The sequence below is a fragment of the Brachyhypopomus gauderio genome, unplaced genomic scaffold, assembly GCF_052324685.1.
Source record: "Brachyhypopomus gauderio isolate BG-103 unplaced genomic scaffold, BGAUD_0.2 sc235, whole genome shotgun sequence".
Lineage (NCBI taxonomy): Eukaryota > Metazoa > Chordata > Actinopteri > Gymnotiformes > Hypopomidae > Brachyhypopomus > Brachyhypopomus gauderio.
Genome location: NW_027507056.1, coordinates 70,900 through 87,029, shown reverse-complemented (window position 1 = coordinate 87,029; position 16,130 = coordinate 70,900). Strand labels below are relative to the sequence as shown.

The 16,130-nt window shown below is 45.4% G+C and overlaps 1 protein-coding gene and 12 non-coding genes across 13 annotated transcripts; 4 read left to right on the top strand and 9 right to left on the bottom strand.

Moving 5' to 3' along the window:
• Positions 1–318: 318 nt before the first annotated feature.
• trnad-guc (transfer RNA aspartic acid (anticodon GUC)) lies at positions 319–390 on the top strand. Its single transcript has one exon. It is a non-coding gene; the product is annotated as a tRNA-Asp (tRNA).
• Positions 391–792: 402 nt separating this feature from the next.
• On the bottom strand, positions 793–874 carry trnas-uga (transfer RNA serine (anticodon UGA)). The gene has a single exon. It is a non-coding gene; the product is annotated as a tRNA-Ser (tRNA).
• A 583-nt stretch (positions 875–1,457) lies between these two features.
• Positions 1,458–1,530, bottom strand: trnam-cau (transfer RNA methionine (anticodon CAU)). Its single transcript has one exon. It is a non-coding gene; the product is annotated as a tRNA-Met (tRNA).
• Positions 1,531–2,293: 763 nt separating this feature from the next.
• trnad-guc (transfer RNA aspartic acid (anticodon GUC)) lies at positions 2,294–2,365 on the top strand. The gene has a single exon. It is a non-coding gene; the product is annotated as a tRNA-Asp (tRNA).
• A 404-nt stretch (positions 2,366–2,769) lies between these two features.
• Positions 2,770–2,851, bottom strand: trnas-uga (transfer RNA serine (anticodon UGA)). Its single transcript has one exon. It is a non-coding gene; the product is annotated as a tRNA-Ser (tRNA).
• Positions 2,852–4,133: 1,282 nt separating this feature from the next.
• Positions 4,134–9,359, bottom strand: LOC143503745 (uncharacterized). The gene is made up of 8 exons (XM_076995701.1): positions 8,678–9,359; positions 8,502–8,588; positions 6,799–8,394; positions 6,512–6,712; positions 5,934–6,415; positions 5,582–5,835; positions 5,185–5,430; positions 4,134–5,005 (listed from the first exon to the last, which is right to left on the bottom strand). The coding sequence occupies exons 1-8, from the start codon at positions 9,357–9,359 to the stop codon at positions 4,150–4,152; spliced, it is 4,404 nt and encodes a 1,467-aa protein (XP_076851816.1). The 3' UTR covers positions 4,134–4,149.
• Positions 9,360–11,515: 2,156 nt separating this feature from the next.
• On the top strand, positions 11,516–11,587 carry trnad-guc (transfer RNA aspartic acid (anticodon GUC)). Its single transcript has one exon. It is a non-coding gene; the product is annotated as a tRNA-Asp (tRNA).
• A 404-nt stretch (positions 11,588–11,991) lies between these two features.
• On the bottom strand, positions 11,992–12,073 carry trnas-uga (transfer RNA serine (anticodon UGA)). The gene has a single exon. It is a non-coding gene; the product is annotated as a tRNA-Ser (tRNA).
• A 583-nt stretch (positions 12,074–12,656) lies between these two features.
• On the bottom strand, positions 12,657–12,729 carry trnam-cau (transfer RNA methionine (anticodon CAU)). Its single transcript has one exon. It is a non-coding gene; the product is annotated as a tRNA-Met (tRNA).
• Positions 12,730–13,967: 1,238 nt separating this feature from the next.
• Positions 13,968–14,049, bottom strand: trnas-uga (transfer RNA serine (anticodon UGA)). The gene has a single exon. It is a non-coding gene; the product is annotated as a tRNA-Ser (tRNA).
• Positions 14,050–14,632: 583 nt separating this feature from the next.
• On the bottom strand, positions 14,633–14,705 carry trnam-cau (transfer RNA methionine (anticodon CAU)). The gene has a single exon. It is a non-coding gene; the product is annotated as a tRNA-Met (tRNA).
• Positions 14,706–15,467: 762 nt separating this feature from the next.
• trnad-guc (transfer RNA aspartic acid (anticodon GUC)) lies at positions 15,468–15,539 on the top strand. Its single transcript has one exon. It is a non-coding gene; the product is annotated as a tRNA-Asp (tRNA).
• A 404-nt stretch (positions 15,540–15,943) lies between these two features.
• trnas-uga (transfer RNA serine (anticodon UGA)) lies at positions 15,944–16,025 on the bottom strand. Its single transcript has one exon. It is a non-coding gene; the product is annotated as a tRNA-Ser (tRNA).
• Positions 16,026–16,130: the final 105 nt, after the last annotated feature.

Here is a 16,130-nt window from a genome sequence, read left to right as displayed (position 1 = left end):
TTCGGTACAATGCACTGGAATACGAAGACAAAATGAATTGCCAATGTAGCTAAAGCCAATTTTGCAGCAAATGGTTTGCATGACTTAACTAGGAAGGCAGATGAATCAAACTTGTAGGTCACCAAGATTCTTTGAGTTTTTCCTATCATAAGTCCACAAACTGACGATGGTAAAAGAGGAGTGGCAACAGTGAGTCAATATCACCACAATGTGTTCTTTTTACCACCTCCTTGCAGGCACAATGATTCAGAGTACTTTAAAATCAAGGGGACAAGTGCACGTCACCTGACTCAGCATCACTGTGAGACACAGCACGTGTCCTCGTTAGTATAGTGGATAGTATCTCCGCCTGTCACGCGGAAGACCGGGGTTCGATTCCCCGACGGGGAGACCCTCTTTTAGCGCAAGGCGGAGCAACCAGTGACCGGCCATGAAAGAATGTGGCACTTTTTCTTTTACCTGAAACAAGACATCGCTATGTTGCATGAAGATCTTTGGATGAAGCACCTGTGAGTGCGAGCTCTCCCCACTGGTGGCATAAGGTCTCATCACAAATCACATTAGAGAGGCAAGTTAATCCTCTACGCTGCAAGAGACCCCACTGCATTCCCATGCCAACACATTGTAACGACGAAGCAGCCATTTGTAACTCAATTCCTGGGACTATTTCAGGATCAGTTAGGACTGCTAAAGTTTGGCAGCACAAAGTTGCAAATGGCATGAGAAGCATATTTAAAACTGGCTAGCAGGAAGAGAGCACACTCTCTTTCCACACGCCCAACAAGACACTCACGCTGCAAGCAGGAGTCGAACCTGCGCGGGGAAACCCCATTGGATTTCAAGTCCAACGCCTTAACCTCTCGGCCATTGCAGCTCGGCGGAGCGAGAGTAACATAGAGATCAATTCCTTGGACTTCCTCAAGCTCAATGATGAGTGCACAAGTGTCATTGCTTCTGAGTTGCAAATGGCTTGAGAAGAAAATTCAAATAAATGAATCTCCATAAGTCTACTCACTATTAACTTCAAGCTGGTACCAATTCCAGGTGATCAGGTATTCAAAAGCGTGTCATCAAAAGTGAATCAAAAAGAATCAAAAGTGAAAAGTGTCCGACGTGGTCCATTATTCTGTGTTGGCACCACGACACTGCAGTTTGATCTGGGAGCGAACATGCTCCAAAGAGGCAGCTTGATGTCTCAGTAGAGGTGTCAATACAGACGCCATCAAGGTATTGACTGAACGGTCAGTGGAGAGAATTGAATTGGATGCAACACAACTTGCTGTGTACACGCGAATTTACAAAAGAAAAAGCACAGCTTGAATCAACTAGGGATGACCTGTAAGAGTCATGTGCCAATACTATTTTCAGGTAGGGGGTGATCTCAGCATGCGAGTGAATAAGGAAAGAGCGTTTGAGCATCTTTTGGGGGCTCGTCAATCTTTTCAAAAAGCTTCTGCTGCCCCGTGTGAGGGTCGAACTCACGACCTTCAGATTATGAGACTGACGCGCTACCTACTGCGCTAACGAGGCTAGGAAAGAAGAAGCGAGGCTGAGGAAGAACTAACAAAGCTGGAGAAAAAATGTATCCGCCCCCAATTCACTCCTTGGAGCATGGCGGCAAGTGCACCTGCAGCAACTAATTACTGCCAACAACAGCTAACAAACAACAAGGTTAGCACAAGAAGCCTGGAATTAACCAGAATCTGAGGCCAACGTAATTAAACTCTAATCCTACCCTAACCAATCACAGGATGTTCCAAGAGTAGACAAACAACGCACACAAACAAAAAAAAAAACAAAAATACCACCAAAATACAAGTACAAACGACACCTACCTCATGAAGGTATGAAGTGAAGCTTTCTCTGGAGTGCTTTTAGTAGATGCAAAGCAGTAATGTGTGCCAAGAAATTCAGAACTTGCATGTGGGAAAGAGAGAAATGCAAAATCTCAGTTGATCTAAGATGGATATTGCAGTTCGGTACAATGCACTGGAATACGAAGACAAAATGAATTGCCAATGTAGCTAAAGCCAATTTTGCAGCAAATGGTTCGCATGACTTAACTAGGAAGGCAAATGAATCAAACCTGTAGGTCACCAAGATTCTTTGAGTTTTTCCTATCATAAGTCCACAAACTGACGATGGTAAAAGAGGAGTGGCAACAGTGAGTCAATATCACCACAATGTGTTCTTTTTACCACCTCCTTGCAGGCACAATGATTCAGAGTACTTTAAAATCAAGGGGACAAGTGCACGTCACCTGACTCAGCATCACTGCGAGACACAGCACGTGTCCTCGTTAGTATAGTGGATAGTATCTCCGCCTGTCACGCGGAAGACTGGGGTTCGATTCCCCGACGGGGAGACCCTCTTTTAGCGCAAGGCGGAGCAACCAGTGACCGGCCATGAAAGAATGTGGCACTTTTTCTTTTACCTGAAACAAGACATCGCTATGTTGCATGAAGATCTTTGGATGAAGCACCTGTGAGTGCGAGCTCTCCCCACTGGTGGCATAAGGTCTCATCACAAATCACATTAGAGAGGCAAGTTAATCCTCTACGCTGCAAGAGACCCCACTGCATTTCCATGCCAACACATTGTAACGACGAAGCAGCCATTTGTAACTCAATTCCTGGGACTATTTCAGGATCAGTTAGGACTGCTAAAGTTTGGCAGCACAAAGTTGCAAATGGCATGAGAAGCATATTTAAAACTGGCTAGCAGGAAGAGAGCACACTCTCTCTTTCCACACGCCCAACAAGACACTCACGCTGCAAGCAGGAATCGAACCTGCGCGGGGAAACCCCATTGGATTTCAAGTCCAACGCCTTAACCTCTCGGCCATCGCAGCTCGGCGGAGCGAGAGTAACATAGAGATCAATTCCTTGGACTTCCTCAAGCTCAATGATGAGTGCACAAGTGTCATTGCTTCTGAGTTGCAAATGGCTTGAGAAGAAAATTCAAATAAATGAATCTCCATAAGTCTACTCACTATTAACTTCAAGCTGGTACCAATTCCAGGTGATCAGGTATTCAAAAGCGTGTCATCAAAAGTGAATCAAAAAGAATCAAAAGTGAAAAGTGTCCGACGTGGTCCATTATTCTGTGTTGGCACCACGACACTGCAGTTTGATCTGGGAGCGAACATGCTCCAAAGAGGCAGCTTGATGTCTCAGTAGAGGTGTCAATACAGACGCCATCAAGGTATTGACTGAACGGTCAGTGGAGAGAATTGAATTGGATGCAACACAACTTGCTGTGTACATGCGAATTTACAAAAGAAAAAGCACAGCTTGAATCAACTAGGGATGACCTGTAAGAGTCATGTGCCAATACTATTTTCAGGTAGGGGGTGTGCTCAGCATGCGAGTGAATAAGGAAAGAGCGTTTGAGCATCTTTTGGGGGCTCGTCAATCTTTTCAAAAAGCTTCTGCTGCCCCGTGTGAGGGTCGAACTCACGACCTTCAGATTATGAGACTGACGCGCTACCTACTGCGCCAAGGACTGCGCGTGTGTGTCGAGGTTTCGGCGCTATTAATAGTAAACAATTACTAAGATTCGCCCAGTCGAGCATCGTATCGAATCCCGCATCGGACAAGTTTGGAAATAGTTAAATGCAAAGGAAATGCGCGATATTATCGGACACGTTCATAAATAGTAAAATACAAAGGAAGTGCGTGATATTACATATTTATAAATTGGTTAAATATAAAGGAAATGCGTGATATTATAAACGATAAAACCAACCAGACACATGTTTAAAACACAACACATTTATTATGAACGATAAATCCAAACACAACACATTTATTATGAACGATAAAACCAACCAGGCACTTTTATTAAAAACACAACACATTAGAGAACATTATCCACAATATATAATATATATATAATATATATATAATATATAATATATATATAATATATATTATTATATTATAATATAAATAATATATATATATATAATATATATAACGTTTACAGATACCTATGCAAATAATTTAAAAAATTACAATGTTTAATATATACAAATACACAATGTTTTGACTTGACTAAGATACTAACACTACAGCTACTACTAATATATTTACAATCATGGCACATATATACAATTATTATATATACAATTATGCAGACACATAATTTTTATTTTGGGGCTTTCTTCTTTCCATAGCCCCGTGCTACCAGCATAGCCTTCCAATCCTCCAGTGACATGGTGTCAGTTTCTTCACAATACCAGTTGCCAAAGTACTGTTGATGTGTGGGGGGCTTCCTCTCTTTTTGGCATCTCCTGCAAATTATAGCGCTGGTGTGGCGAACATATTTGCGGGTCTTTATACCAGCCATCTCGTTTTTCAATTTCCGCTTCCGGTATTGCTGTGTCGTGTATGGCACATCTGACATCTGGGTCACTGCCAACGCACCCTGACTGGATCCAGCGGTAGCAGGCATAATGTGTGCCACTCCTTGGCTATGGCTGGCGGTAGCAGGCATAATGTGTGCCACTCCTTGGCTATGGCTGGCGGTAGCAGGCATAATGTGTGCCACTCCTTGGCTATGGCTGGCGGTAGCAGGCATAATGTGGCTGGCGGTAGCAGGCATAATGTGGCTGGCGGTAGCAGGCATAATGTGTGTCACTCCTTGTGCCACCACTTGGCTATGGCTGTCTGGACCAGGTCCTGGCACTACATACACCAAACAAAATCCAGGATCAGTAGGCATGCTGTAGGAGACACACTGGGGAGGTGCAGGCAGGTTCTGCTGAGGTGGAGCAGATGAAGCTGGACCTGATGTGAAGGTCAAACGTCTCTTCAACTTTGCCGTCCCTGCAGTGTCAGGGGGCAGGACAAAGACATGGGGGCTGTCTGTGGAGGGGTGAGAGGCAAGACTGTCCTTCTGGGGTGTGGACCGCTGTGTTGTAGGACCTGATACTGGTGCTTCTGGAGGCATGATGCCCTGATGAAGAACATCAGACTCCTGTGAACGAGTCCGCCTGCAGTACCTACACACACACACACACACACACACACACACACACACACACACACACACACACAAAGAGTTCAGTTATTAAATTAAAAAGACATTTTAAGAAGAACATGGCTGTCAACAAATAAATCCCGATATTAATTAAATATAGTTAAATACATTTTTTTAACATCTGAAAATTGATTGACTCACCACTCTGACAGTGTGGTGGCATTCACTTCTGGTAGCTGGATGGTGGTCCCCTGCATCACATGTGCATTACTCAAGACGCACTCCCTGATGTGCTTGTAAGCACGACAGATGAGGGTCCACCTTCCAAACCTGACCCCACCGATGTTTTTCGGGTTTGGAAATGTAATACACAGCCGGACAAAGATTGCCTCCACAACTCTGTTGCAGTCTGGCCACTGTGCAGGGCTGTTTGCTCCAACAAAACACCTGGAAAAGAATAAAAAACACAATATACACAGATGATTATTAATTTGCCAACATAAACACTGCAAACCAGTGCATTTACACATAAACACTGTAAACCAGTGCATTTACACATAAACACTGTAAACCAGTGCATTTACGCATAACAGCTTACCGCCTTGTGGACTCCACGCCTGGAGCTACAATTTTCTTAGTGACCCTGAAGCGCCCCTTGTTCAAAGTGGCTTGATGACGTGGAGCATATACCATGCGCTGCTTATCATAGTCACTAAGAGCCTGCCAAAGGGTGATGATGTGGCTTGATTCCTCAAGCGACAAAGCAAAGCTGTGGTCCTTCAGGGTGACTAGGTAGTCTGCCAAGTTCTGCACAGCTCTATAGCCCTCAATGTTATCAGGTCCCACTGAGTCCTAAATGAAGAATCACAGTGATTAGATAAAGCAGGAAGCAGCATGTATACAAGCCTATCAGAGTCACCAATTAATGGAATGAACAGAAGAAATCTTACATCTTGGCTAGGGGAAGCCACAAGAGCAGAAGTCGGGTTGCTGTTTGAAGGAGCAGGTGGAGAGACCAGGGGAGCAGAGATGGAGACTGGAGGAGCAGAGATGGAGACCGGAGGAGCAGAGATGGAGACCGGAGGAGTAGAGATGGAGACCGGAGGAGTAGAGATGGAGACCGGAGGAGTAGAGATGGAGACCGGAGGAGCAGAGATGGAGACCGGAGGAGTAGAGATGGAGACCGGAGGAGCAGAGATGGAGACCGGAGGAGCAAATGCAACACCACTGGAGGCATCAGAAGCAGATGGCACAGCAGGTGGTTCTGTTTCAAATGCTGGGACAGTTAAGTCCTCAAAATCCTGTGCCTCTTCAAAACCTTCATCTTCTGCCACGGTCACATCCTCAGTCTCAAGAGCCAAGATGACTAATTTATAGTCTTCCAGGGCACTGCCGGTCTGCTCGTATAAGTACTCCACACCTATGAGCTCTCCTGAAAGAAAAAATAAAAACAAGAAGCATAAATGTCCAGGCCAACAGTAACTGCTTTTTACTTTTTATTTCTCGGATCATGTAAATTTAGGCGTACCTGTATACTTTCGTGGCCCTGTGTAGTCCACCAGTGTTCTCCCCAGTACCTCCTGAGACAGCTGGTTGGCAGCATATTTAAGCAGGCCACTGTAGGAATGGGGCTGGTCTTTTCCTGCAGCTGCCAGTCTCCGGTCTTCATTCCACCTGGCAAGGCCATCCACCAGGTAAGCCTGGAAAAAAGTATCACTTGCCAAGGTCCCTGAAACATATTACACATTGAAATTGTTAGACTGGTTTTAGATAAGTAACTACATTAAAGGCTTTAACGTATAGGTGGAAGCTTACCAGGAATGAACCTGTTCATATGCAGGTGAAAGGATTCCAGGGAAGTAGAACCTCTGGCACATCTGTACGTTGGCAGACTGTGCCCCCCCTTCAGGATGGTTCCCGTCTGCATGTACAGTTGTACACCCGGAGGGTCCTGGATGCAGGCAATGTGCTTTGTTTGGCTGCTCCAGATCTCGGCCATCCTCGCAGAGTTGATGAGGGGCACGCCAAGGGTGTTGCAGCCCTTCTCACCATCGTAGGACCGGATCAACTCTGTCACAAGTGCCTTGATGTCCTCACAGCTGCGAGTGGTCCTCTTGCAGTGCAGTGCCATCTCTGCTCTGGTGATGTTCCTCATCACACCTGCATCCGTGGGGTGCATCAACTTTGCCTCCAGCTCTGAGCGCTTGGCCTCCTTAAGCGCCTGGAGGTCAGACTCATCCCACATGAAAATACAGTGGCTCAGACTGTTCATGAAGCCTGCATAAAGCACATGGGAGTCAGTGGTGCAGCCAACCGCTATCCTCCTCATGTAGTGCCAGATGTCCAGTCGGATCTCCATGTCCTCCCATCCCTTAAACATGTTTCTGAGATGAGTGGCCCCGCAGCAGTCCCGGTCAACATACAGCACCTCTGGAGTTGACACACCAGCGTCTCGGTAGCGCTTCATGATGCCATCAATCATCTTGCCCAAGCCATAGCCTTCACTGGCCGTGAGCACAGACATGATGACTTGTCCGTGCTCGTTGCCAACGTTGGTGGCCCAAGCTGCTGTTGCGCGGCTCTGTCCTGCCAGCTTCCTCACAATTTTTTTTGTGGAGTCCATCTTTAGCACACGGCCAAACTGCGAGGTGATGGAGGCCTTTACCTCCTCTAGTCTGTTCAGGACATCCTGAGCATACACCTGCATCAGCCAGCGATGCTTTGGGACTTGGAGCAATGGTGGCAGATCCCCTAGAACAACAGGTGTGATGAGTCCAGACGATGCAGCTCTCACGAGTCCTTTGCAGTCTGTGAGGTACTGGACCTGTTTCTCCAGCCAGGCCTCTGAGTGCTGCTCCTCCATCTGCTTCTGGAGCTGACTGCTGCTGTTCCCCAAACCCCTCTGACGCATCTGCCGCACTACTTGAATGTCACATGCCAGCTTGGAGGTGAGGAAGCAGGGAAACTGGACACGATGGCCAATGTCCAGCTGACAGACAATGTTGTGGCTCCAGCTGATCACCTTCCTCTTGCAGCTCTTACAGGCAAGGTATTCTGCTGCCATGAAGTAGGAGCTGCTGATACCAACCACCTGCCTGATCCTCTGATGCACTCCAGCAGACGTGAGCTCCTCCTTGCCACAGTCAGGATGGGGGCAGAACAGCCGCACATGCCAAAGCTTCCTCGGCATCCAGAGAAACAAGGCGTGTCCAAAGTACCTCTCCATTGCTGGCACACCACTGGGAGTTAGTGAAGGCTGAGGGGGGTGCCACCACATCTTGTCCACTTTCGAATGGTCCAACTCTGGTTGTCCATTTCGTGACCACTTGAAAAGTGCCTTGGAAATCCACTGCTGATCTACAATAGGAAGAGCAGGTTTCCATCCAGCAGGGAGGCAAATTCTGCTCTGCACTGAACAGATGAAAGCAAAAGAAAGGGGGAAAAATAATCATGAATCACATTTGTAATGAGTAATGAGCCACATAATACAATATTGATAAAAAATAAATAAATCTTACCTGTCAGTTCTGATTCCACCTGCTCAGCAGCCGTCACCAGTTCACTGTCGTCCATGTGAGTGGGTTCAAATGAAGGGAGGGACACAGCTGGAATGGGTGATAAAACACATGATCAAATAAATAGGTTGCTTTTATGTCCATGGTAAATTCTAGGAGTTCATTATTCATACACTTACAAGGTTTGAACTTGGAGGGTGAAATGAGCCTCTTCACTGTCTTTTCTAGGCTCTTTGTGCTACTGCCTCTCCCAACCAACAAAGTGCGCAGGGAAGAGACTGAAGCCACTGAAGGCTGGCAGGAGTCAGAGGACTGGACAGGCTCAGACAGCTGACTGCTAGAGGACTCAGTGCTGGTGCAGGCTTGCATGGGGTCAGTAGACAGCGGACTGATGTTGGGCTCAGTGCTGGTGCAGGGCAGGGAAGCAGACTGAGTGCTGCTACAAGACATCTTCTCTGTCTTGATCCGGACGGCATATCGGCCCTCTGGGAAACGTTCAACATATGAACGGAATGCTTTCTTGTTTTCCGCATGGTTAATGGAATCTTTCCCCTGTGAAGACTCCTTCTTCATGTCAGCAACAAGGTATCCGGCGTAGCCCAGGGCGTTTTCAGCCACCCACTTGAAGGTCTGACCCCTGAAAACTCCAAACTGAAGCTCATGCTGACCCAGCACGTGGACAGCGTTGCCTGGATCTCCACCTGAGCGCAACACTGCCCGTCTTGCAGAATCCTTCACCTTTTCAGGAGAAATGGCTCTGGCCCACGGCTTCTTTTTATTGGCTTCCTTCACACATAGGGCAGCCTTGGAGTCACACAGATTGGGACTGCCATCAGCTTTCTTCCTGAATATGGGTTCCATGGTCTGTGAATAGAGTATTATTAAATAGTTATAATTATTGTAATAATTATTATTTATTATGAAGTATTATTAGAACATGTAAAAGTGTAAAAACAAATAATTCAGAGAATAAATGAATAAATAAATCATGTCCATGAACATTTAACACTAGAAGTCCCAGAGAAGGGTCATGGCTACATTTGCAAATGAAGAGATATTGATTTGGAGCCATCAGGGTAGTCAGTCTGGATTAAGGGTCTTTTGACCCTTTCAGGGCTTTTCCCAGGTGAATGTAAATGCCAGGCAATGGCCACATTTGCAAATGAAGAGATATTGATTTGGAGCCATCAGGGTAGTCAGTCTGGATTAAGGGTCTTTTGACCCTTTCAGGGCTTTTCCCAGGTGAATGTAAATGCCAGGCAATGGCCACATTTGCAAATGAAGAGATATTGATTTGGAGCCATCAGGGTAGTCAGTCTGGATTAAGGGTCTTTTGACCCTTTCAGGACTTTTCCCAGGTGAATGTAAATGCCGTTTTGTCATCAAAAAGTGGTTGCAAGGTGGTTATGCCCCGATGCTATGACTAAGTGGTTGATATGGCGTTCAGATATCAGAGTTAAGTCAATACTACGTATATAAATGCAGCTGAATTACGGTGGATAGTAATCTTGCAAAGCTACTAAGCTAGCACACTTTATCTACACACTTAATACGTTTATATTTACACATACATTTTTCTTCGTTCTATACAAATAGATATCATAGAGTTAAGTCAATACTACGTATATAAATGCAGCTGAATTACGGTGGATAGTAATCTTGCAAAGCTACTAAGCTAGCACACTTTATCTACACACTTGATACGTTTATATTTACACATACATTTTTCTTCGTTCCATACAAATAGATATCATAGAGTTAAGTCAATACTACGTATATAAATGCTGCTGAATTACGGTGGATAGTAATCTTGCATAGCGCGATGCGCCGTTAACAAAACCTACTAAGCTAGCACACTTAATACGTTTATATTTATACTTACATTTTTCTTTGTAGACGTCGAAAGGTCCGTGTCCGAGAATGTATAAGAAACGAGCGCAGACCAGCTACGAAAGTTAATGTTGAACTGAATATAACTCTCCCCTAAAACCCGCCTATATAACTTAAATTCTGAGGAGCGCTGTGAGACGCTCGCGATTGGCATTTGACACCGTGTCGTCATCGCCCATTCTTGGAAGCGATACGTCTTGTGATTGGTTCATTCAGTCTGTCGAGCTATTCTTGATAGCGATAAGGCCAACGATTGGCCAATTCTTGATATCATTCTGGTAGCAGGCTGAAAGGTGATTGGATATCGCTACCAAGAGTTACCTAGAATTACCTCGACTGACAGTCGACAATGAGCGCCAACGAGGCTAGGAAAGAAGAAGCGAGGCTGAGGAAGAACTAACAAAGCTGGAGAAAAAATGTATCCGCCCCCAATTCACTCCTTGGAGCATGGCGGCAAGTGCACCTGCAGCAACTAATTACTGCCAACAACAGCTAACAAACAACAAGGTTAGCACAAGAAGCCTGGAATTAACCAGAATCTGAGGCCAACGTAATTAAACTCTAATCCTACCCTAACCAATCACAGGATGTTCCAAGAGTAGACAAACAACGCACACAAACAAAAAAAAACAAAAATACCACCAAAATACAAGTACAAACGACACCTACCTCATGAAGGTATGAAGTGAAGCTTTCTCTGGAGTGCTTTTAGTAGATGCAAAGCAGTAATGTGTGCCAAGAAATTCAGAACTTGCATGTGGGAAAGAGAGAAATGCAAAATCTCAGTTGATCTAAGATGGATATTGCAGTTCGGTACAATGCACTGGAATACGAAGACAAAATGAATTGCCAATGTAGCTAAAGCCAATTTTGCAGCAAATGGTTCGCATGACTTAACTAGGAAGGCAGATGAATCAAACCTGTAGGTCACCAAGATTCTTTGAGTTTTTCCTATCATAAGTCCACAAACTGACGATGGTAAAAGAGGAGTGGCAACAGTGAGTCAATATCACCACAATGTGTTCTTTTTACCACCTCCTTGCAGGCACAATGATTCAGAGTACTTTAAAATCAAGGGGACAAGTGCACGTCACCTGACTCAGCATCACTGCGAGACACAGCACGTGTCCTCGTTAGTATAGTGGATAGTATCTCCGCCTGTCACGCGGAAGACCGGGGTTCGATTCCCCGACGGGGAGACCCTCTTTTAGCGCAAGGCGGAGCAACCAGTGACCGGCCATGAAAGAATGTGGCACTTTTTCTTTTACCTGAAACAAGACATCGCTATGTTGCATGAAGATCTTTGGATGAAGCACCTGTGAGTGCGAGCTCTCCCCACTGGTGGCATAAGGTCTCATCACAAATCACATTAGAGAGGCAAGTTAATCCTCTACGCTGCAAGAGACCCCACTGCATTTCCATGCCAACACATTGTAACGACGAAGCAGCCATTTGTAACTCAATTCCTGGGACTATTTCAGGATCAGTTAGGACTGCTAAAGTTTGGCAGCACAAAGTTGCAAATGGCATGAGAAGCATATTTAAAACTGGCTAGCAGGAAGAGAGCACACTCTCTCTTTCCACACGCCCAACAAGACACTCACGCTGCAAGCAGGAGTCGAACCTGCGCGGGGAAACCCCATTGGATTTCAAGTCCAACGCCTTAACCTCTCGGCCATCGCAGCTCGGCGGAGCGAGAGTAACATAGAGATCAATTCCTTGGACTTCCTCAAGCTCAATGATGAGTGCACAAGTGTCATTGCTTCTGAGTTGCAAATGGCTTGAGAAGAAAATTCAAATAAATGAATCTCCATAAGTCTACTCACTATTAACTTCAAGCTGGTACCAATTCCAGGTGATCAGGTATTCAAAAGCGTGTCATCAAAAGTGAATCAAAAAGAATCAAAAGTGAAAAGTGTCCGACGTGGTCCATTATTCTGTGTTGGCACCACGACACTGCAGTTTGATCTGGGAGCGAACATGCTCCAAAGAGGCAGCTTGATGTCTCAGTAGAGGTGTCAATACAGACGCCATCAAGGTATTGACTGAACGGTCAGTGGAGAGAATTGAATTGGATGCAACACAACTTGCTGTGTACACGCGAATTTACAAAAGAAAAAGCACAGCTTGAATCAACTAGGGATGACCTGTAAGAGTCATGTGCCAATACTACTTTCAGGTAGGGGGTGTGCTCAGCATGCGAGTGAATAAGGAAAGAGCGTTTGAGCATCTTTTGGGGGCTCGTCAATCTTTTCAAAAAGCTTCTGCTGCCCCGTGTGAGGGTCGAACTCACGACCTTCAGATTATGAGACTGACGCGCTACCTACTGCGCTAACGAGGCTAGGAAAGAAGAAGCGAGGCTGAGGAAGAACTAACAAAGCTGGAGAAAAAATGTATCCGCCCCCAATTCACTCCTTGGAGCATGGCGGCAAGTGCACCTGCAGCAACTAATTACTGCCAACAACAGCTAACAAACAACAAGGTTAGCACAAGAAGCCTGGAATTAACCAGAATCTGAGGCCAACGTAATTAAACTCTAATCCTACCCTAACCAATCACAGGATGTTCCAAGAGTAGACAAACAACGCACACAAACAAAAAAAAAACAAAAATACCACCAAAATACAAGTACAAACGACACCTACCTCATGAAGGTATGAAGTGAAGCTTTCTCTGGAGTGCTTTTAGTAGATGCAAAGCAGTAATGTGTGCCAAGAAATTCAGAACTTGCATGTGGGAAAGAGAGAAATGCAAAATCTCAGTTGATCTAAGATGGATATTGCAGTTCGGTACAATGCACTGGAATACGAAGACAAAATGAATTGCCAATGTAGCTAAAGCCAATTTTGCAGCAAATGGTTCGCATGACTTAACTAGGAAGGCAGATGAATCAAACCTGTAGGTCACCAAGATTCTTTGAGTTTTTCCTATCATAAGTCCACAAACTGACGATGGTAAAATAGGAGTGGCAACAGTGAGTCAATATCACCACAATGTGTTCTTTTTACCACCTCCTTGCAGGCACAATGATTCAGAGTACTTTAAAATCAAGGGGACAAGTGCACGTCACCTGACTCAGCATCACTGCGAGACACAGCACGTGTCCTCGTTAGTATAGTGGATAGTATCTCCGCCTGTCACGCGGAAGACCGGGGTTCGATTCCCAGACGGGGAGACCCTCTTTTAGCGCAAGGCGGAGCAACCAGTGACCGGCCATGAAAGAATGTGGCACTTTTTCTTTTACCTGAAACAAGACATCGCTATGTTGCATGAAGATCTTTGGATGAAGCACCTGTGAGTGCGAGCTCTCCCCACTGGTGGCATAAGGTCTCATCACAAATCACATTAGAGAGGCAAGTTAATCCTCTACGCTGCAAGAGACCCCACTGCATTTCCATGCCAACACATTGTAACGACGAAGCAGCCATTTGTAACTCAATTCCTGGGACTATTTCAGGATCAGTTAGGACTGCTAAAGTTTGGCAGCACAAAGTTGCAAATGGCATGAGAAGCATATTTAAAACTGGCTAGCAGGAAGAGAGCACACTCTCTCTTTCCACACGCCCAACAAGACACTCACGCTGCAAGCAGGAGTCGAACCTGCGCGGGGAAACCCCATTGGATTTCAAGTCCAACGCCTTAACCTCTCGGCCATCGCAGCTCGGCGGAGCGAGAGTAACATAGAGATCAATTCCTTGGACTTCCTCAAGCTCAATGATGAGTGCACAAGTGTCATTGCTTCTGAGTTGCAAATGGCTTGAGAAGAAAATTCAAATAAATGAATCTCCATAAGTCTACTCACTATTAACTTCAAGCTGGTACCAATTCCAGGTGATCAGGTATTCAAAAGCGTGTCATCAAAAGTGAATCAAAAAGAATCAAAAGTGAAAAGTGTCCGACGTGGTCCATTATTCTGTGTTGGCACCACGACACTGCAGTTTGATCTGGGAGCGAACATGCTCCAAAGAGGCAGCTTGATGTCTCAGTAGAGGTGTCAATACAGACGCCATCAAGGTATTGACTGAACGGTCAGTGGAGAGAATTGAATTGGATGCAACACAACTTGCTGTGTACACGCGAATTTACAAAAGAAAAAGCACAGCTTGAATCAACTAGGGATGACCTGTAAGAGTCATGTGCCAATACTATTTTCAGGTAGGGGGTGTGCTCAGCATGCGAGTGAATAAGGAAAGAGCGTTTGAGCATCTTTTGGGGGCTCGTCAATCTTTTCAAAAAGCTTCTGCTACCCCGTGTGAGGGTCGAACTCACGACCTTCAGATTATGAGACTGACGCGCTACCTACTGCGCTAACGAGGCTAGGAAAGAAGAAGCGAGGCTGAGGAAGAACTAACAAAGCTGGAGAAAAAATGTATCCGCCCCCAATTCACTCCTTGGAGCATGGCGGCAAGTGCACCTGCAGCAACTAATTACTGCCAACAACAGCTAACAAACAACAAGGTTAGCACAAGAAGCCTGGAATTAACCAGAATCTGAGGCCAACGTAATTAAACTCTAATCCTACCCTAACCAATCACAGGATGTTCCAAGAGTAGACAAACAACGCACACAAACAAAAAAAAAACAAAAATACCACCAAAATACAAGTACAAACGACAGCTACCTCATGAAGGTATGAAGTGAAGCTTTCTCTGGAGTGCTTTTAGTAGATGTAAAGCAGTAATGTGTGCCAAGAAATTCAGAACTTGCATGTGGGAAAGAGAGAAATGCAAAATCTCAGTTGATCTAAGATGGATATTGCAGTTCGGTACAATGCACTGGAATACAAAGACAAAATGAATTGCCAATGTAGCTAAAGCCAATTTTGCAGCAAATGGTTCGCATGACTTAACTAGGAAGGCAGATGAATCAAACCTGTAGGTCACCAAGATTCTTTGAGTTTTTCCTATCATAAGTCCACAAACTGACGATGGTAAAAGAGGAGTGGCAACAGTGAGTCAATATCACCACAATGTGTTCTTTTTACCACCTCCTTGCAGGCACAATGATTCAGAGTACTTTAAAATCAAGGGGACAAGTGCACGTCACCTGACTCAGCATCACTGCGAGACACAGCACGTGTCCTCGTTAGTATAGTGGATAGTATCTCCGCCTGTCACGCGGAAGACCGGGGTTCGATTCCCCGACGGGGAGACCCTCTTTTAGCGCAAGGCGGAGCAACCAGTGACCGGCCATGAAAGAATGTGGCACTTTTTCTTTTACCTGAAACAAGACATCGCTATGTTGCATGAAGATCTTTGGATGAAGCACCTGTGAGTGCGAGCTCTCCCCACTGGTGGCATAAGGTCTCATCACAAATCACATTAGAGAGGCAAGTTAATCCTCTACGCTGCAAGAGACCCCACTGCATTTCCATGCCAACACATTGTAACGACGAAGCAGCCATTTGTAACTCAATTCCTGGGACTATTTCAGGATCAGTTAGGACTGCTAAAGTTTGGCAGCACAAAGTTGCAAATGGCATGAGAAGCATATTTAAAACTGGCTAGCAGGAAGAGAGCACACTCTCTCTTTCCACACGCCCAACAAGACACTCACGCTGCAAGCAGGAGTCGAACCTGCGCGGGGAAACCCCATTGGATTTCAAGTCCAACGCCTTAACCTCTCGGCCATCGCAGCTCGGCGGAGCGAGAGTAACATAGAGATCAATTCCTTGGACTTCCTCAAGCTCAATGATGAGTGCACAAGTGTCATTGCTTCTGAGTTGCAAATGGCTTGAGAAGA

Bases quoted from the DNA above. Each gene is read 5' to 3' on its own strand.
- LOC143503745 (XM_076995701.1), bottom strand. From the start codon at position 9,359: ATGGAACCCATATTCAGGAAGAAAGCTGATGGCAGTCCCAATCTGTGT. The intron at 6,416-6,511 runs GTACGCCTAAAT...TTTTTCTTTCAG, and splicing joins AGGGCCACGAAAGTATACAG to GAGAGCTCATAGGTGTGGAG. The intron at 5,836-5,933 runs GTAAGATTTCTT...TTCTTCATTTAG, and splicing joins TGGCTTCCCCTAGCCAAGAT to GACTCAGTGGGACCTGATAA.